At 42.5% G+C, this 21,737-nt stretch overlaps 1 protein-coding gene across 2 annotated transcripts; it reads right to left on the reverse strand.

The window, feature by feature from the left end:
• Positions 1–1,680: 1,680 nt before the first annotated feature.
• DMAC2 (distal membrane arm assembly component 2) lies at positions 1,681–21,365 on the reverse strand. 2 transcript variants are annotated; one of them, XM_073641612.1, is made up of 7 exons: positions 21,288–21,365; positions 13,836–14,017; positions 8,858–8,938; positions 8,156–8,295; positions 5,797–5,959; positions 4,165–4,359; positions 1,681–2,767 (listed from the first exon to the last, which is right to left on the reverse strand). In XM_073641612.1, the coding sequence occupies exons 1-6, from the start codon at positions 21,303–21,305 to the stop codon at positions 4,194–4,196; spliced, it is 750 nt and encodes a 249-aa protein (XP_073497713.1). In that variant the 5' UTR covers positions 21,306–21,365; the 3' UTR covers positions 1,681–2,767; positions 4,165–4,193. The 2 variants fall into 2 exon arrangements, with proteins under 2 accessions (XP_073497713.1, XP_073497714.1); XM_073641613.1 differs by having other exon boundaries at positions 13,836–13,891; positions 21,288–21,339.
• Positions 21,366–21,737: the final 372 nt, after the last annotated feature.

Consider the following 21,737-nt stretch of genomic DNA (forward strand, 5'->3'; position numbering starts at 1 on the left):
TATACTGTATGGAGGACTATGTGGGGCCATTATACTGTATGGAGGACTATGTGGGGCCCATTATACTGTATGGAGGACTATGTGGGGCCTATTATTCTGTATGGCGGACTATGTGGGGCCTATTCTGTATGGAGGACTATGTGGGGCCCATTATTCTGTATGGAGGACTATGTGGGGCCCATTATTCTCTATGGAGGACTATGTGGGGCCCATTATACTATATAGCGGATTATGTGGGGCCCATTATTCTTTATGGAGGACTATGTGGGGCCCATTATTCTGTATGGAGGACTACAGTATGTGAGGCCCATTATTCTGTATGGAGGACTATGTGGGGCCCATTATTCTGTATGTAGGACTACGTGGGGCCCATTATTCTGTATGTAGGACTACGTGGGGCCCATTATTCTGTATGTAGGATTATGTGAGGCCCATTATTCTGTCTGGAGGACTATGGGGGCCCCATTATTCTGCCTGGAGGACTATGGGGGGCCCATTATTCTGCCTGGAGGACTATGGGGGGCCCATTATTCTGCCTGGAGGACTATGGGGGGGGCCATTATTCTGCCTGGAGGACTATGGGGGCCCATTATTCTGTCTGGAGGACTACGGGGGGCCCATTATTCTGTCTGGAGGACTACGGGGGGCCCATTATTCTGTCTGGAGGACTACGGGGGGCCCATTATTCTGTCTGGAGGACTACGGGGGCCCATTATTCTGTCTGGAGGACTACGGGGGGCCCATTGTTCTGTATGGAGGACTACAGGAGGCCCATTGTTCTGTATGGAGGGCTATGTGGGGCCCATTATTTTGTATTCTGGTTGGGCCGCGACTTTGTCCAAGTTTTTCATTTTGGCCATCTATGTGTTTAATGACATCCCAGCTCCAAATCATCCTTACTTTGAAGCATTTTTTTCTACAGCTGCCTAAAACTTTTTCACAGCTCTGTATGAATATAAAAATGTGCCGATTTAATTGGCAATAGAAGACGACATAAATAACAATAAAAAGTTCATACAACGGAGTCTGTGTCTCATTTAGGTTTTTATACAGGCAGGACCCTGTTATACTCAACAGCAAGAGAAGATAGACCACTTTTTAAATTGTATGGTGGAACTGAAGAGTCAAGATTCTTACTGCACAAGATAGGCTAAAAAAATGGGGAGAGTATATGCTTTATTATTATATGTTATAACAGTTCGATCACTCAATTGAGACCAGCGATTGACGTCCACTTGAACCCTTGATCCTAAATTACATAGGAACACAGTTCAGACTCCACCACATCCAACCACAATTATATAAAAAAATAAGCAGTGTAAAAACATAAAAAAAACACACAAGACAGTATATGCACATTTATTTCCAAAATTATGCTGTATAACAGCCCCCTAAACTTGTGATTGGATGGTTTCTGCAGACTACTACTTTCCAGGGTTTACAATCATCCATAGACTATATAACCTCATATCACTGTGCCGGTTGTAAACTAATTTTATTAACTTTATTTTAAAGGACCACGTCCTCTACACACTTTTTTCACATACATTTGCATTCACCTTTTGCAAAAAAAAAATAATTATATATAAATATATATATATATATATTATTTTCTCATCTACCCATTTTATCATGAACCAATACAGTCATGGCATTCCTTATATTCTTGCAATGTTGTGATTGAAACTATTTTTATTACCTTTTATTGTTTCATTATTGCTTTATAACATTGTTCATGAGCTTCCCCCCCCCCCCAAGTGCCATAACTTATTTTATTTTTCCATCTACGTAGTGTTTTTCATTTACACCATTCATTTTTATCAAATAATGTACAAAAAATTAAATGGGGGGAGAAATAGGAAGAAAAACTGAAATTTTGCAATTTTTTTTATTCTTTATGACATTCACTTTGCGGTAAAAATGACACGGTATTTCTGTTCTACAGTTCAGTCCTGTTACATAGGTAACCAATTTATTCATTTTTTTCTTTAAAAAAAAACACTTTCTAAAAAAAATGTTTTATTTAGTCACCAAGAGTATTCTGAGAGCCATAACTTTTTTATTCTCTGATAGGGTTGCATGAAGGTTTGATTATTTTTTTTTGCTATACGATCTGTAGGTTTTTTGGTGCCATTTTGGTGTCTATACGACTTTCTGATCTTTTTTATTCCACTTTTTGGGGGATACAAAGCAAAAAAATATATATATATTTGACAATTTTTTTCTCCATTTCAGCATTTGACTTTTATAGCTTCCTTTATGTATTAACTTTACATGGTGTATTGTCCTTTGAAACACTTTTTATTCTCTTTTCCTGTAGAATATAACACATTTAAAGATCGGCCGCCATTGATGTAAACCATTACAGGGACTTGTACTGACTTAGCGGTAAATACATCTACGAGGATAGGCAGTTTTCCTGGTTTCCCCCATCTTGTGATCGATATATATGTGAGAGAGAATCCTTTTGACAGTTTTATTGTTCTGGCAATGCACCAGAAGGCTCAGGATGAACAGTGCTGAAAATTTCTCGGAAATAGGGGAGTGTGGCCCGGCACGGTATAGAGCCGGAACCTAACTATCGCCCTGGAATTGCCAAAGTAGCATTATGGCTGCTCTGCAACGATCATTTTGCTCTATTGTGTCCATCAGAGTCATAGATTTTGTATAGAGCATCAGGGAACATGCCGGACAGACAATTCCTCCTAGCCATGGATGAAGAAGTCTTTCCACAGAGGTTAGGTTACAGCCTGCAGCCCACACAGGTCTATGGAGAGGGGAGAAAGAGAAATTAGTTACTGGAGGGAGACAAACACACACAATGCAGCTGATTACTAGTAACTGTATTTCACCCCAGTACTGGATTCATAGCTACACTGCTCAGTACAACAGTATAATGGTCTCCTCCATTCTGCTTTCTAGTGAGTTTTTTAGCTCTCTCTCCCTAGTGCTGGATTCACAGCTACACTGCTCAGTACAACAGTATAATGGTCTTCATGCTGCTTTCTAGTGAGTTTTTTAGCTCTCTCTCCCTAGTGCTGGGGATTCACAGCTACACTGCTCAGTACAACAGTATAATGGTCTCCTCCATGCTGCTTTCTAGTGAGTTTTTTAGCTCTCTCTCCCTAGTGCTGGATTCACAGCTACACTGCTCAGTACAACAGTATAATGGTCTTCATGCTGCTTTCTAGTGAGTTTTTTAGCTCTCTCTCCCTAGTGCAGGATTCAAAGTTGCACTGCTCAGTACAACAGTATAATGGTCTCCATGCTGCTTTCTAGTGAGTGTTTTAGCTCTCCCTCTCTAGTGCTGGATTCAAAGCTACATTGCTAAGTGCAACAGTATGATGGCCTCCATGCTGCTGCTACTTTCTAGTGAGTGTTTTAGCTCTCACTCTCTAGTGCTGGATTCATAGCTACACTGCTCAGTACAACAGTATAATGGTCTCCATGCTGCTGCTGCTTTCTAGTGAGTGTTTTCTTACAACCCCAGTGCTGGATTCACAGCTATATTACTCAGTATCTCTGTACAATGTCTTTCATTCTGCTGCTGCTTCTGAGCATGTGCTCAGCTGTTTCCATCAGAGCCTTAGACTGTGAACAGGGAACATGCTGGACCGCTCCTTTATTAACACTCCTCCTAGCCATGGTCTTGCAACTGATCTGACATTATCCACTGGATTTGCAGAGTCCTGGTCCATTGGCCTTGTCGGTAGTCCATGGTCACCAAACCAGAACCATAAGAACCTCATCCTACTTGCCAACGTCCCCGGCGCCCATTCTGATTTTTAGGCTCATCATGATGCCATCATCAATGCATGGAAAAGAGGCGCCGCGGATGCCGGCAGGTAGAAGGGGGGGGTCTCAGGACTCTGATCCGCAGTCCTGCAGGGGAGGTAAGTATGGATCCCACGGATAGGTGATAATGTTTAAAGATGGGAATAACCCTTGAAAGGGAAACTCCAGTGAAAACCATAGGTCTGTAGCAAGGAATGCTGGGAGATTTGAGCTTGGCAGAATTATGAATGCAGCTCTGGAGTATAATAAAGGCTGAACCAAAGCATCTACAAATGTTCACAAACTGTAAAAAAAAAATAATTTAAAGATGAACATACACCTTAAACTTAAGATTTGCAAAAGATCAAAGCAGTGATGGGATCTGCTCACCTTCGCAGCCGGGCTTTCCATGATTCGTTTCAATTCATACGCTCCGAGCTGGCAGCAATCTCCTCTGTATTTAGCCCATCCGTATAATCAATCCCCACAATCTCACAGGCCGGCAACATTTCCTCCAGGAGGATCAGGGTTAACCCCTTATTGCTGACGGCAGGGAGGTCCGTCAGATCCAAATGCTTCAGATTCCTGAGGAAAGCCCCGCAAATTAGGCCACAGCAATGTCAGACGTATAAGTTACTCATGACTATCATCTACGAGGACATAAGGGCACGTCAGGGGTCCGTTTATTAGCACAAGATGCTCTCTATCGCTGGAATGGCACCGGTCCGGGAGACAAGTATAGGGTGTTTTTATTTTACATAGTGCCCTGTGGCATTCAAGGAGGGGTTGACAAAATAGTGGAAAACCCTTTTAAATCACTGCTAGAGGTCCAACCCCTGGAAGCTCTGCTGGCTGACTAGTCATTATGCCAAGCAGCTGTGACTCTACCAGATCCCTCGAACTAGGGACGCCCTAGTTTATCACTGTCCCCCGGATGGTGGAGACGCTGGAGTCTCGTACCTAGCTATGCTCCTAACTTAGGCTAAGTGCCCACGATGCAGAAATGCTGCATATTTTTTCCGCTTCTCCCTGGCAGGAAAAACGCATGCAGATTTTACATGCGTTTTTCCCGCCAGGTAGAAGCGTTTGTCAAGCGTTCTTCACTTTCATTTCCGCATGCGGGTTGACAAGCGCTTTCCAAGCGATTTTAGCATCACTTGGAAAAGTGCTTGACAAAAGTGCAACCGGCATAGTGTGACCAAGTAATAGTTAAAAAAAAAAAAGAATAAGAATGGTAAAAAATAAAGATTATACTTACCTTCCGATCACCCCCGGTGTTTTCTCCGCTGCGTCCGGTCTGTTGTATCGGTCGCGGTGGTGTTTAAGGACCTGCCATGATGTCATTTAGTCATGTGACAGGTCACACGACCGCCGACGTCAGCAGTCGCGTGACCTGTCACATGACTAAATGATGTCATGGCAGGTCCTTTCACACCACCTCGACCGATACAACAGACCGGACGCATCGCTGAGGAGGCCGGGGGCCATCAGAAGGTAAGTATAATCTTTATTTTTTATTTTAAACTCTTTTTTTTAACAGATTCTATGGTACCCGGGTCTGGAGGAGAATCTCCTCTTCTCCAGACCCGGGTACCATCCGCACAGTGAACCGTGTGATATCCACATGTGCAGATGCAGTGATGCGGATATTAAGCAATTCAATGCAAGTCAATGGCGGCGATTACGCTGCGTGTCCGCAAAATTGATGGACATGCTGCGTATTTTTCCACAATGATAATCCGCAGCGGAAATTTCCGCAGCATGTGCACAGCACATGCGGATTATCATTGGGGACCATGGGACACGTATTACCAAGTGTTTTTTAAGCGTTTTCGCTGCGGAAATTCCAGGGCAAAAACGCTTGAAAAACGCATAGTGGGCACGCAGCCTCAAACCTTATCTGATCCCTGCGGATTTTTACACATCTAATGCGAATTGTGTGTATTCTAGGCAAATGTCAAATTTATATTTTGATGGTCACATGGAAAAGTTTTGGTAAAATAGGGGAAGGGGGGAACTCACTGCAGGTGGTGGAGAGTCGCCAGCCCTCGTTCAGTCACTTGCCGACATCCAGCCAATGACAGCACTTCTAAGGAATCCTTAAAAACGTGCAGCCGACTTAAAGCCCAGTCATCCAGGTAATGGCAGCGACTGAGGTTCAGCTCCCGCAGCTCCGGCAGATCATCTGTGCGGCAGAAAGTCATCCACGTCATAAAATCTACACGCAACCCATTACACGACACCTATCCTCCTCCTCCTCCTCCTCCACTGATAACAATACTCTGTTTGTTCATGGATCGTATTCATATCTGTTTTCAATATATTTAAAGGGGTTTTTCCATTTTTATTTGAAAAATGCTTAAAGGGGGGGTTCCGAAACTGGAAAACCCCTTTAAGCATTTTTCAAACAAAATTGGAAAACGAGCTGTGGTTTGTGCTTTCCTCACCCTCCCCAGGTCAAGCTCAGAGTCTCCACCGAAACTGGAACACCCCCTTTAAAAGGGAGAACCAATGAAAGTGATTGTCTGATACATAATACATATGAGAAAAACGAGAACCACCGAATGATAGGTCCAATAAAGGATACATATAAGACTTTATTATAATAACGGCAACACGTGGCACTTCATGCAAGAAGAAAAACCGCATTGCACGAAGGACTTGCTGTCCGAAACGCGCGTCGGGGTTCGCCGCACGTGCCATCCACACAAGCTGCTATAGACTAAGGTATATTATTTCCTCTTTTACTGATTACATGCTGTCACCTAAGTATTTACCCAGTAGATACATTTGATACCAATATGGTTACAATGATGATGTACATGCACCTCTATATTCATGAGATGGCTTGATGCCTGTCTCTGTGTTTGTTCTCTTAGGTGGTATTTACTATATGTCCAATGGAGCTTTAACATGTGTCTTATATGTATACCTGTTGTACTATTACTCATATGTGTCTATGCAGCTCACTATGTAATCTCTATTATATGATTTCTGTTTGTGTTTGGTCACTGCAATGCGGTTTTTCTTCTTGCATGAAGTGCCACGTGTTGCCGTTATTATAATAAAGTCTTATATGTATCCTTTATTGGACCTATCATTCGGTGGTTCTCGTTTTTCTTATGTTTGTTACCGAATGGTCTGCCATTCCCTATTGGTCCATACATTAAAGCACGCGATATAGGTTAGACCAGGCCAATCTACAGGTGATAGTATGGTCTGTGTCCCGTGCTCTTTAGTTCAGTGTTTTTTGTCTCCCATAATACATATGAGAAGATGACATTGGGCTCCCATGGATTTCTAGAATAAAGTGGCATCTTCCATTTACTTAGGATACGTAATAAACAACTGACAGCTGGAAGCCCACTGATCGTTAGCACGGGGGTCCTGATCCTTTTTCTCCTTCCTGCATGAACGCAGTGAAAATTATTTTTTAAATGGATCAGGTGTATTCCCGTCTCCAAAATCCGATCCCAAAATGTAGTAGTGTAATAATAATAATATTACCAAATACCTCCAATTAGAAATATAGTATAGTTCTTCTGATTCGCTATGTCTCTTTCCTCACGTGTAGGCATTCCAGGACCTTATGTAGCCATGGTTACGACCACTGATATAGTGACAGTTAGCTAGTGGCTGTAACCATGGATACCTAAGCTACTGCAATGCCTGCACATGAGGAAAGAAACACAGTGAATCAGAAGAACTATACTACATTTCTTATTGTAGGTATTTGCTAATATTATTATTATTATTACACCTACTACATATTGGGATAGGATCTTGGAGATGGGAATACACCTTTAAGTACTTCACTATAATGATCTTCTTCCATCAAAGTCATTTCCTCTGGGCCGCCCCTTTAAATAAACATATAATGAAAAGATAGTTAACTTTCCAAAGGACTTTGGGTGAAATTTATTATTTCATGTAAGATTTTGCTTGCATCAAAAAGTCATCCAAAAATTGGTAATAAAGTGGATGAGACTCAGGAAAAAAATAAAGAGCTCAACCAACATGTGACAAATTAAAGGTGCTGTTCAGGAGTAGTAAAGAACATGGCCGCTTTCTTTTACAACAGCGTCACTCCTGAGTCTGGGTGGTGCCTGGTATTGCAACTCAGTCCCACTGAAGTGAATGGAGCAAAGCTGCAGTACCGTGCACAATCCATGACCATGGGAGGTGCTGTTTTTCCAATCCTGGAAATCCACTTTATAACATTTTATGATATGCCCAAGACTGGGAGAGTTCCTATTCACACACAGCAAGCAGAGGTCTTGGAAATTGTGACAAACTGAAATATTAGTTGTGGAACTTTCCATTCTTCAATATCGGACTGTTATATTACTCTATGGTGGTGACCGGCCATCTGTGCTCTCACCGATGTTGCTCAGCCCCATGTAGGTCACCATGCTTCCGCTCAAGTCCAGGCACTCTATAGGAACGTCCTTGTGCTGCAGGAAATCCCAGGTATAGCGCCCCCTGTGGTCTGGTCGAAACCACTCAGTGTGACCCTTGAACCTGGAGGAAAGAAATGTGACGATCAATGTAAAGGATGTCATGATATTAAAAGGGGGTTGTCCCAACCTGGCCAAGTTATCACACATAGGGGTCCGACCACAGGGACCACCACCGACCCCAATAATGGGGCTCTATAATGCCCTGAGGGGCCATTCATGCCCTCCACTCCTCATGCCCTCCACTCCTCATGCCCCCCACTCCTCATGCCCCCCACTCCTCATGCCCTCCACTCCTCATGCCCCCCACTCCTCATGCCCTCCACTCCTCATGCCCCCCACTCCTCATGCCCTCCATTCCTCATGCCCTCCACTCCTCATGCCCCCCACTCCTCATGCCCTCCACTCCTCATGCCCTCCACTCCTCATGCCCCCCACTCCTCATGCCCCCCACTCCTCATGCCCTCCACTCCTCATGCCCTCCACTCCTCATGCCCCCCACTCCTCATGCCCCCCACTCCTCATGCCCCCCACTCCTCATGCCCCCCACTCCTCATGCCCTCCACTCACTGCCTAGTAGAAAAGTTATTTTTCCCCCCGTGATACGTAGGGCGCGGCGGCCATACCTCACTCCTCCCCTCTGCTCCAGCGTGTAGTACGTGGCAGCCGCGGTCTTTCCGTACAAAGCTTCTGTGAGATAAAAGTGTCTAAAAAAATAAAAAATAAAAAGGGAGAAAATGTAAATCAATTACCAGAAGTCGATTTATAGGATTTCCGTACTCAATACTTAAACACAGGCATTTTGGGGTTTGGGGCTGAGGGTTGCTGTGGCAGCCAGAAGCCATACAAAAGTTTCCAGGTCTGTCACTTAAAGAAGCCCGACCATTGCAGGTTCAAGTCCTGCAGCTTGACTAGGTAAAGGAGTACCAAAAAAAGCACTTTGTTTCTTTCTAAGCCCAACCATGTGCCCAACCAGCAGTTTACACCCACGTATAGGACATTTCTTTCCCCTGGAGAACCCACTTAACAAGTTATGGGGTCCATGTCTCTGGTGGCACTGATATGGGAAATTTGTAGAAAAATTGACATTTTTATTTTGCACCATTCCCAGCGTATTAAGTTTCTTAAAAACCATCTATGGGGGACAAAATTCCCACTAAGCCCCCTGATAAATGCCTTAAAAGGGAAGGTGCCGTGATTTTTATTTTTGCATTAATAATTATTGATTATATAATCAATTATTTTTAATATAAAATTACATTTACTGGTTTAATTGTTTTTCATTTATTTTTATTTTTTCAGCCACTGGGGGCTGCCATTTTAATTTGCCTACAATACGGCAGTACCTGGGCATAGGAGATTACAGTCGCTGTCCGACCGTATCTCCTACACTGTGGCTGCCTCCTGCTGTGACCTGGGCTGTCCAGGTCACAGCTGTGCTGGGAGATCACGGCCATTTTGTTGCAGCCCGCAGCTACACTGTCATTCCAGTTTCCACCTGTCACCATCCACACTGTTCAGTGCATGCGGTGACAGGAGCTGCCAGGGAGCGCAGATCCGGAGTGAGGAGAGTACCAGCGGTGATCAGTAGCTTGGAATTAGTAGTACATTACCCGGCTGCCGATCACCGCTCCTCGCCGCTGTCACTGCAGTATTCAGAGCAAAGCAAAGTAATTATCACCCTGCTGTGCCCTTATCACTGACACTGCTCTGCTATATCATTGTAACGCCTCTGAAGGAGGCACACTGTCCCAAAGCAGTGGAGGACTATGGGGAGTGCATCATACTCTATGGAGGACTACGGGGAGTGCATTATACTCTATGGAGGACTACGGGGAGTGCATCATACTCTATGGAGGACTACGGGGAGTGCATCATACTCTATGGAGGACTACGGGGAGTGCATCATACTCTATGGAGGACTACGGGGAGTGCATCATACTCTATGGAGGACTACGGGGAGTGCATCATACTCTATGGAGGACTACGGGGAGTGCATCATAGTCTATGGAGGACTACGGGGAGTGCATCATAGTCTATGGAGGACTACGGGGAGTGCATCATAGTCTATGGAGGACTACGGGGAGTGCATCATAGTCTATGGAGGACTACGGGGAGTGCATCATAGTCTATGGAGGACTACGGGGAGTGCATCATAGTCTATGGAGGACTACGGGGAGTGCATCATAGTCTATGGAGGACTACGGGGAGTGCATCATAGTCTATGGAGGACTACGGGGAGTGCATCATACTCTATGGAGGACTACGGGGAGTGCATCATACTCTATGGAGGACTACGGGGAGTGCATCATACTCTATGGAGGACTACGGGGAGTGCATCATACTCTAAGGAGGACTACGGGGAGTGCATCATAGTCTATGGAGGACTACGGGGAGTGCATCATAGTCTATGGAGGAATACGGGGAGTGCATCATAGTCTATGGAGGAATACGGGGAGTGCATCATAGTCTATGCAGGACTACGGGGAGTGCATCATAGTCTATGGAGGACTACGGGGAGTGCATCATACTCTATGGAGGACTACGGGGAGTGCATCATACTCTATGGAGGACTACGGGGAGTGCATCATACTCTATGGAGGACTACGGGGAGTGCATCATACTCTATGGAAGACTACGGGGAGTGCATCATACTCTATGGAGGACTACGGGGAGTGCATCATACTCTATGGAGGACTACGGGGAGTGCATCATACTCTATGGAGGACTACGGGGAGTGCATCATACTCTATGGAGGACTACGGGGAGTGCATCATACTCTATGGAGGACTACGGGGAGTGCATCATACTCTATGGAGGACTACGGGGAGTGCATTATACTCTATGAAGGACTACGGGGAGTGCATTATACTCTATGGAGGACTATGTGGAGTGTATTGTACTATATGGAGGACTATGTGGAGTGTATTGTACTATATGAAGAACTATGAGGAGTGCATTATACTATATGGAGGACTATGGGGAGAGCAGTATACTATATGGAGGATTATGGGGTGCCTTATACTGTATGGAAGGCAATGTGGGTGCTATTATATTTGGAGGAATATGTAGGGGGACATTATACTGTATGCAAGCAATTACACAGTGTGAAGCTTTGTGTGGGGTCCATCATACTATGTGGGGGCCATAATACTATTTGGAGAGCTAGTGAGGGCCATTATACTGCATCGAGGGCTGTGTGGGGATCACAGTTGGGGGATCATACTTTGTTGGGGTCAGCATACTTTTCCGGGGGAGTTGAGGTGGGGCACAGTAGGGTCATTATACTGTGCATGTGGAGGAATTCACCATGGGGGTATCATACTTTCTTTGTGAATACTTTTGTTGGCATCATACTTTATGGGGGCAATGAAAGGGGAATCTATGACTTCAGTAGGAGGAAAATTACTTTGTAAGGGCTGCAAAGCTGTGAGTTGTGCTCCTTTGTGAACCTGCCGAATATTATTTTCTTTTATGGGGGGAGGGGGCCCAATTAGAACTTCTGCTTTGGGACCCCATGATTTCTATGTACGCCCCTACCCAATATCTTATATCTAACTTTCCGGCATCCAGCAATAAACAATGAAACGCAAGGAAAACGGTGCAACATTTTTAATGAAAATTAATTTTAGCACAAAATACGAGAATTTAAAAAAAGAAATAAAACTGTCCCTATTGTTGTCAATATCTTATAAGGTACAAGTTATTTTTCAAGATAACATACAGATGTATCAGAGTACAGGAGCGGCCGTGTGCCCTGAGTCATCTATAGGATCTCAATATGTAGCTCAGACCCGTGTATCTAATCCCAACATCGTGTTTGATACTCTTCACAGTCGACACAACATATTAGATAACGAGAAGACATATTTGTGGAAAAATTGAAATTTTTTTTACTTTGAACCAAAGTACATTCATTTTTGGAAACACCTGTGGGGGGCAAAATGCTCACTACCCCACTAGATAAATTTTTTTTAAGGGGTGCAATTTCCAAAATAGGGTCATTTCATGGAGGTTTCCAGTTTACGATGCCTTAGGGACTCTGTAAATGCAACACGGAGCCCAAAAACCTTTCCAGCTAAAACCATTAGGCTTTCCTTGCCATGCGCCAAACAGTCGTGCACGACCACACATAAGGCATCGCCTACCCCAGAAGAATTTTGGAGCTCTTGTTCTATTTTTAGTCTTTATCTTATGGATAAAACTACATTTTAGAGAAAAAAGTTTAATGTTTCATTTCTGCTGCCCAATTGTTTAAAAAAAAAAGAACAAAAAAACAGTGGGGTCAAAATCCTGACTATATCTTGCTGGAGGCCGACATAGACCTTTTTTCACAAATGTAGGCAAGGTGGTTACATATTAAGAGGTCCCTTTGTTTCAAAGACAATCCTGAATATCTTGGAAGAACCTGTGGACATTTACATATTAAACAACCTTTATCTCCCAAGGAATGGAGGGGCTCCAAGATCAAAGCCGGGCTACAATGTCTGCCAGTTGTGACTGCAAGACAATGGCACAGCCTCGGGGGTTGTATGACCAGTCCGAGGTAGTCATGATGGGACCTTCTACATGACCCTTGAATCTCTAATTCTTACTAGACCTGAAGGTCCCCGTCCACATTAGACCAATATCGACAGGCCCAGCCGAAAATCGACAGGCCCAGCTGAAAATCGACAGGCCCAGCTGAAAATCGACAGGCCCAGCCGCTACTCTAATATATTTAATGGTGCTGAATAAATTGATCGTTGGGGGAGATAAAAATCCATCATGTCCAATTTCAGACTGGAGATCATTATTTCCGGCAGCACAGGTCCTTTTTATATAAGTTGATGTGCTGCCGAGAACGATGATTTTTTTTTTAATGCAAGCTTAAAAATCACTTCGCCGAACGTACGACCATTTCGCTAGTACGTTGGAAGATCGGCAGCCTGTTTACACCGAATGATAGGGAATTTTGATTGCGAACCCCAATGGGGACAGTGATGACAATACTATCAAACCCCTTCATTTATTATTACCTTGCACCCCAAAACACACCTGTAAAAAACTTCTCAAAGTGGTGTCGTTTCAAAAAAAAAAAAAACATAGGGGCATTTACACCTTATTGGTGCCTCCTAAATTCTGCAAGTGTGACATGGACCCCTGTAATAAAATTCCAGCTAAATCTGCACTCCAAAAGTAAAAAAAAAAAATCCTGTTTCTTTACCGCTGGGAGCCAAAACAATAGTTTACAGCCTGATATAGGGTATTTCAGTAGTCAGGAGAGATTATGTAAATAGCTTTTTACTTTTTTTTCTTATTAGACCTTATAAAAATCACACCGGGGCTCTGAGCAGAGTTAAAGGGGTTTTGTCACCTTTGTGATCATTTTTTTTCTTACTTAAATAAGTCTTTTGTCTAAAAATTATTTTTGTAATTGGATTACATTAAAAACGTTGCACCGTTTACCTTATATAACCTCTGTGTTGCTGACTGGAGAATTAGTTAACTGAGAATCGGTCAGTGAGCTCGTTCTGACAGTCCAATCGGGGAGTTTCTATGGCGGACCACCACCTTCTCTATCTATAGGTTGATGCGGACCCATCTCTAGCACAGAATACATACTGATTCTTATTCTTCAGTCTCCAAAACTTGAAGCTGGCGTTCCACTTCATTAGAGCCTGGAAGGAGGGAGAGTGAGTCAGAAGAAACTGCAGGACCTTCTCCTTGGTTTCAGAAGAAGAGGTGGATGATCGGTAACATCGGATGCCATGACTGATGGCCGGCAGCGCTCTGACACTCTGCACCTGAGACCAGACAGGAAAAACCATGACAAACTACACCCCAACATTCCGACATTCCGATGATTTAACCCCTTAATCGTGCAGCCATTTTAGCACTTTCCTTTTTTACCTCCCATCTCCCAAGAGCTAGAACTTTTTTTTTTTTAACTTTTTACATAGACATAAGAGGGCTTGGTTTTTTGCTTTTTTTTGGGGGGGGGGCAAAGGCGGGGGGGAGACGGAGATGTCGTTTTGAATGACACCATTCATTTTACTGTAGAATGTGCTGGAAAATAGTAATAAATAAATAAAAAATATACAGAATTCCAGCATTTATTTATTTTCGTTATTATATCATTCACTGTGAGGTAAAAATTATCAGGCAATACAATTCTCCAGGTCAGTTAAAAAAAAAAAAAAAAAATGTTTTTTAAAAAAATCAAATAGAAAAATAAATAAGTATATTATATATATGTATATACACATAAAATAAGTAATATATATATATACACACATATATAATATATATATAATTTTTTATTATATGTACAGTACAGACCAAAAGTTTGGACACACCTTCTCATTTAAAGATTTTTCTGTATTTTCATGACTATGAAAATTGTACATTCACACTGAAGGCATCAAAACTATGAATTCACACATGTGGAATTATATACTTAACAAAAAAGTGTGAAACCACTGAAAATATGTCTTATATTCTAGGTTCTTCAAAGTAGCCACCTTTTGCTTTGATGACTGCTTTGCACACTCTTGGCATTCTCTTGAAGAGCTTCAAGAGGTAGTCACCGGAAATGGTCTTCCAACAATCTTGAAGGAGTTCCCAGAGATGCTTAGCACTTGTTGGCCCTTTTGCCTTCACTCTGCGGTCCAGCTCACCCTAAACCATCTCGATTGGGTTCAGGTCTGGTGACTGTGGAGGCCAGGTCATCTGGCGTAGCACCCCATCACTCTCCTTCTTGGTCAAATAGCCCTTACACAGCCTGGAGGTGTGTTTAGGGTCATTGTCCTGTTGAAAAATAAATGATGGTCCAACTAAACGCAAACCAGATGGAATAGCATGCCGCTGCAAGATGCTGTGGTAGCCATGCTGGTTCAGTATGCCTTCAATTCTGAATAAATCCCCAACAGTGTCACCAGCAAAGCACCCCCACACCATCACACCTCCTCCTCCATGCTTCACGGTGGGAACCAGGCATGTAGAGTCCATCCGTTCACCTTTTCTGCATCGCAAAAATACACGGGGGAGGAGTCCTTAGGAGATAATTTGCATATTCCCACTGCATTTTGGGGTAAGTGAAGAGTCTCCGCGAGCTCAAAGAACACTGGATTTTGGCTGTTGGAGCTGAAAAGAGGACATCGGTAAACCGCGCGCCTACTGGCGCGCGCATTTTGAAGCTTTTTTCACTGTTTTCAGAACATTAACATTAAGAACATGGAAGAGTCCAGGACCCATTTGGTGAGCTGCATATCCTGCTACATGTTCACAGACTTGCCAGTGGAAAAGCCAAACTTCACATGCCAGAAATGCAAGCTTGTGTCCCTGTTGGAGGAAAAGTTGCGAAATCTAGAAGAGAGGTTAACTACCTTGAAAATCATTAAGGAAGGTGAAGAGTTCTTAGACAGAGCAGAATTATCTCTTCATGATTCAGAAAGAGAAGAAATTCGAACTGCACCTGACGAAACAGAGGAATGGAAGCATGTGACCCACAGAAGCAGGAGGATCGAGAGGCAGTCAGCACCTATACTGCTCAGGAACCAGTACCAGGCTCTCACGCAGGAGAACCATGAAGAAATACAGCAAAATAAGACTTTGCCAGCAATGAATAACCTTGTAAGCCCTCAGAATCCTCCTGGATGGAGAAAGAAGAATGTTGTGAAGAAAAAACGGAGAGTGGTGGTCATGGGGGATTCCCTGTTAAGAGGAACAGAGGCCGCTATCTGCAGACCAGACATAACCTCAAGAGAAATGTGCTGTCTTCCAGGAGCAAAAATTAAAGATGTGTCTGACAGGATATCAAGACTCTTCAGACCTACAGATCACTACCTATTCCTGCTAATACATGTGGGGACAAATGACACCGCAAGAAAGGACCTGGAAACCATCTGCAGTGACTTTGAAGACTTAGGCAAGAAAGTGAAAGAATTGGGAGCGCAGGTGGTCTTCTCATCCATCCTCCCAGTGGATAGCCATGGAACAATGAGGTGGAATAAGATTCTACAGGTGAACAACTGGCTACGTCGATGGTGCCGTCAACAAGGATTTGGATTTCTGGATCACGGAATGAATTACCTATACGATGGACTACTTGCTAGAGATGGGGTGCACCTTACGAAGACTGGAAAACATGTATTTGGAAGTCGCCTTGCTACACTCATCAGGAGAGCTTTAAACTAGAACAATGTGGGAAGGGAAGCAAAAGGCCAGAAAAAGCCATACAGCTGACAAATACTATTGAGATCTCTGCTATTGGAAGTGGAAAGAAAGAACAAAGACAAAACAATTTAAATAATAAAAATATGGGAGGAAGAGAAACCAATCACAAACTAAAATGCTTTTATACAAATGCACAAAGCATGGGCAACACACAAGGAGAATTGGAACTACTAATGCAGGAAAAGGAATATGATGTAATTGGAATCACTGAAACTTGGTGGGACGATACACAGGATTGGAATAAAAGGCTAAAAGGATACAACTTATTTGCAAGAAACAGACTTGATAAACGAGGAGGAGGTGTCGCATTGTATGTTAGAAAAGCGTATATCTGCACAGAGATTGAAGCTTCAGAGACTGGGAGTTCTGTGGAAACTGTTTGGGTAAGAATAAAAGGAGAGAACAACGGAAAGGACACCATTGTAGGCATTTACTACAGGCCACCTGGGCAAGCTGAAGATATGGATGAACTCTTTATGTATCAAATGACCAAGTTCTCCAAAAAATATGACGTAGTGGTCATGGGAGATTTCAACTATCCAGACATTTGTTGGGAATCTCTCTCAAGTAAAACTAACAGGTCAAGCAAATTCTTATCCTCTCTTGCTGACAACTTTATCTTCCAAAAGGTAGGGGAGAAAACAAGGGGATCTGCTACTTTGGATCTAATCCTTATAAACAGGGAGGAAATGGTTGAGGAGGTAAAGGTGGCTGGGACCCTAGGAGGCAGCGATCATGCTATTATAGAATTTTGGATAACTAGAGGAGGAAGACATGTGAAGACTCAAACTTTAAGGTTAGATTTTAGAAAGGCAGATTTTAAGAGACTCAGAAAGAGAATAGGAGGGATCCAATGGCTGGATGTCCTTAAGGACAAAAATGTCCAGGAAGGATGGGAAATTTTTAAAAATGAGATTCTCAAAGCACAATCGTTAACAATCCCGAAAAGTAGGAAGAATGGGAAGCATTTAAGGAAACCAGGATGGATGAACACAGAACTTAAACACATGCTAAAAAGAAAGAAAGAAATGTTTATTAAATGGAAAGAGGGAGGCATATCTAAAGAAGATTATAATGCAGTCTGCAGATCCTGCAGGGCACGTATCAGATTAGCTAAAGCTGACAATGAATTAAGGCTTGCAAGAGATGTCAAAAGCAATAAAAAAGGATTTTGGGGGTATGTCAAAAGTAAAAGAAAAGTCAAAGATGCTATAGGATTTTTACAGGATGAAAATGGAGAAATGGTAAGAGAGGATGTTGAGAAGGCCGAACTTTTTAACTCCTATTTTGCATCTGTTTTCTCTCAGAAAGAAAATGTAACATCAACTAATCTTCACTGTCCTTTTAAAGGAATAGAGGAATCCAAGTTATCTGTAAACAGAAAGATTGTGAGGGAATATTTAACTAACATAAATGAGTTCAAGTCTCCAGGTCCAGATGAATTACACCCCAGAGTACTGAAGGAGATCGTAGAAGAAATTTTAGAACCACTCTCCATAATCTTTGAAAATTCTTGGAGAACAGGAGAAGTCCCAGAAGACTGGAGAAGAGTAAATGTTGTTCCTATCTTCAAAAAGGGGAAGAAGGTGGACCCAGGGAACTATAGGCCGGTGAGTCTGACTTCTATACCAGGAAAGATCTTTGAACAAATTATTAAACAACATGTATGTAAGTACCTGGATAAGAATGAAGTGATTAACCAGAGTCAGCATGGGTTTGTAACTAACAAGTCATGTCAGACTAACTTAATTTCCTTCTATGACAGAATCACTGACTGGGTGGATCAGGGAAATGCTGTAGATATAGTATATCTTGACTTCAGCAAAGCATTTGACAAAGTATCTCACACCATCCTTATTGAAAAAATGACCAAGTATGCAATGGACCAGGCAACTGTTAGGTGGATTCATAACTGGCTTAGTGATCGGACTCAAAGGGTGGTTGTAAATGGCTTCACATCCAGCTGGATGAATGTCTCAAGTGGGGTACCACAGGGCTCCGTCCTGGGACCTGTATTGTTCAACATCTTTATCAATGATTTAGATGAAGGAATTGAGGGTAAACTGATTAAATTTGCTGATGACACAAAGCTAGGAGGGATAGCTAATACTAGAGAAGAGAGAGAGAGGATTCAAAAAGACCTAAATAAACTGGAGCAGTGGGCAGCAACCAACAGAATGGTTTTTAACAGGGAAAAATGCAAAGTACTACATCTGGGCAATAAAAATGAAAAAAGCATATACAGAATGGGAGGAATAGAGCTAAGCAACAGTACATGTGAAAAAGACTTAGGTATACTAATAGATCATAGACTGAACATGAGTCAACAGTGTGATGCAGCAGCAAAAAAGGCAAATACAATTCTGGGATGTATTAACAGAAGCATACAGTCTAGATCACGTGAAGTCATTATCGGTCTTTACTCCTCTTTGGTCAGACCTCATCTGGAATACTGTGTACAGTTTTGGGCACCACATTTTAAAAAAGACATAGACAAACTGGAGCAAGTTCAGAGAAGAGCGACCAGAATGGTGACTGGTCTGCAAACCATGTCCTATGAGGAACGGTTGCAGGATTTGGGAATGTTTAGCTTGTAAAAAAGAAGACTGAGAGGAGACTTAATAGCTGTCTACAAATATGTCAAGGGCTGTCACATTGTAGAAGGATCATCTTTATTCTCATTTGCACAAGGAAAGACTAGAAGCAATGGGATGAAACTGAATGGGAGGAGACACAGATTAGATATTAGAAAAAACTTTTTGACAGTTAGGGTGATTAATGAGTGGAACAGGCTGCCACGAGAGGTGGTGAGTTCCCCTTCAATGGACGTCTTCAAACAGAGGCTGGACAGACATCTGTCTGAGATGATCTAGTGAATCCTGCTTTGAGCAGGGGGTTGGATCAGATGACCCAGGAGGTCCCCTCCAACTCTACCATTCTATGATTCTACGGTGGTTGGAACCAAAGATCTCAAATTTGGACTCATCAGACCAAAGCACAGATTTCCACTGGTCTAATGTCCATTCCTTGTGTTCTTTAGCCCAAACAAGTCTCTTCTGCTTGTTGCCTGTCCTTAGCAGTGGTTTCCTAGCAGCTATTTTACCATGAAGGCCTGCTGCACAAAGTCTCCTCTTAACAGTTGTTGTAGAGATGTGTCTGCTGCTAGAACTCTGTGTAGCATTGACCTGGTCTCTAATCTGAGCTGCTGTTAACCTGCGATTTCTGAGGCTGGTAACTCGGATAAACTTATCCTCAGAAGCAGAGGTGACTCTTGGTCTTCCTTTCCTGGGGCGGTCCTCATGTGAGCCAGTTTCTTTGTAGCGCTTGATGGTTTTTGCAACTGCACTTGGGGACACTTTCAAAGTTTGCCCAATTTTTCGGACTGACTGACCTTCATTTCTTAAAGTAACGATGGCCACTCGTTTTTCTTTACTTAGCTGCTTTTTTCTTGCCATAATACAAATTCTAACAGTCTATTCAGTAGGACTATCAGCTGTGTATCCACCAGACTTCTGCACAACACAACTGATGGTCCCAACCCCATTTATAAGGCAAGAAATCCCACTTATTAAACCTGACAGGGCACACCTGTGAAGTGAAGACCATTTCTGGTGACTACCTCTTGAAGCTCATCAAGAGAATGCCAAGAGTGTGCAAAGCAGTCATCAAAGCAAAAGGTGGCTACTTTGAAGAACCTAGAATATAAGACATATTTTCAGTTGTTTCACACTTTTTTGTTAAGTATATAATTCCACATGTGTTAATTCATAGTTTGATGCCTTCAGTGTGAATGTACAATTTTCATAGTCATGAAAATACAGAAAAATCTTTAAATGAGAAGGTGTGTCCAAACTTTTGGTCTGTACTGTGTGTATATATATATATATATATATACACACACACACACATTATAATAAATATATATTTATTAGTGTGTGTGTGTATATATTATATTTGCTGTCGCCGCCTCCATAGAATTCCGATCTATGAAAATATAAAACTAAAAATAATAAAATATAATAATACATAATAAAAATATTTGGTGTCGCCGCCTCCACAGAACTCCAATCTATGACTCCAATCTAGGGGACTCAGTAAATTTTATTCTATTTTTTTTAAGCATTAATGTATTTTTTTTAAAAACTATACAAGTTTGGCATCACAGTAATCGTACCGACCTGGACAATTATATCAGCTGAAAAAAATAATGCTGTAAAACCAAAACTCAAAAAAACAACAACATTAGAATTGCGTTGTTTTTTTTCTTCCACCATTTCAATCTCACTTAGAAGTTTTATTTTTCCACATTTTGTGAGTACATTATATGGTAAAATGAATGGCGTAGATGAAAACTACTACAACAAGCCCTCATATGTCTATGCCGACGGGGACAAAAAAAATAGAAAAAAGTTATGGTTTTTCAAAGAAGAGGAGAAAAGAAAATAGAAAAAAAATGAACCAGTCATGAAATGGTTAAAGAGCCACTTCAAATAGCAAAAACAGGTCTCCTGCTCATAGCAACCAATCAGATTCCACCTTTCATTATTCCAATGCCAGTTAGCAAATAAAAGCAGCGCCCTGATTAGTTGTTTTTTTTTTCAACTGCTCCATATGGGAAGCAGCTGCTACCGTATTACACCAGATATAAGGGAAGTTATGATCTAAGAGCGGCATACCACGCTAGGGTAATTCCGCAGCCCTGACAAGCGGTTACTACGGCTGACTCGCATAACACGTGACCTGTGTATATAATGGCGCGCACATACACAGGTATATACGTAGGATACAGCGCTCTGCCCAGGTGTTGTACGGCAAAGATCTATCTCATCATTGACCTACCACTCTGGACGCCGCCATGTTGGACGTAGACCACGTGATCGGAGCTCACTTCGCCGATACCGCTGATTGGTGAATATGATAAAAGTGGGTGTGGCCTACAGCCTGGTTCTATATAATACTGAGAGAGGCGGAAGTCACCTCAGTTGGAGGCTGGAGCCGGTTGATGTGTGGATTTAGAGTTTTGAGTCGTGAACATATTTAACCATTTAGTTACCATAGATGTGTGTGTAGATATTTTTTTTATTCTGTGTGTGGCTCTGGTGGTTAGTGACCGCCTTAGAAACGCTTGTTGGCAGCCACTAACATGAAAAGAAAATAATAAATTGGTATCGCTTTAATTGTATGGAAATGAATGAGGCATCTGCCCTGCGCAATTATAATTGCGGGAACGGGCATTTACCCAATCTCATGTTGTAAGGAGGCTGCCGGTCACCTAACGAGTAAAATATA

Source organism: Phyllobates terribilis, unplaced genomic scaffold (genome assembly GCF_046119375.1).
Source record: "Phyllobates terribilis strain yellow unplaced genomic scaffold, ASM4611937v1 Scaffold_7__3_contigs__length_470593459, whole genome shotgun sequence".
In the NCBI taxonomy this organism is placed as follows: Eukaryota; Metazoa; Chordata; class Amphibia; order Anura; family Dendrobatidae; genus Phyllobates; species Phyllobates terribilis.

Coding starts and splice junctions, on each gene's coding strand:
- DMAC2 (XM_073641612.1), bottom strand. Junction 8,296..8,857: donor GAGCAGAGGGGAGGAGTGAG/GTATGGCCGCCG, acceptor TCTTTCCTCCAG/GTTCAAGGGTCACACTGAGT. Junction 4,360..5,796: donor GCGACTCTCCACCACCTGCA/GTGAGTTCCCCC, acceptor GGCTTTCCTCAG/GAATCTGAAGCATTTGGATC.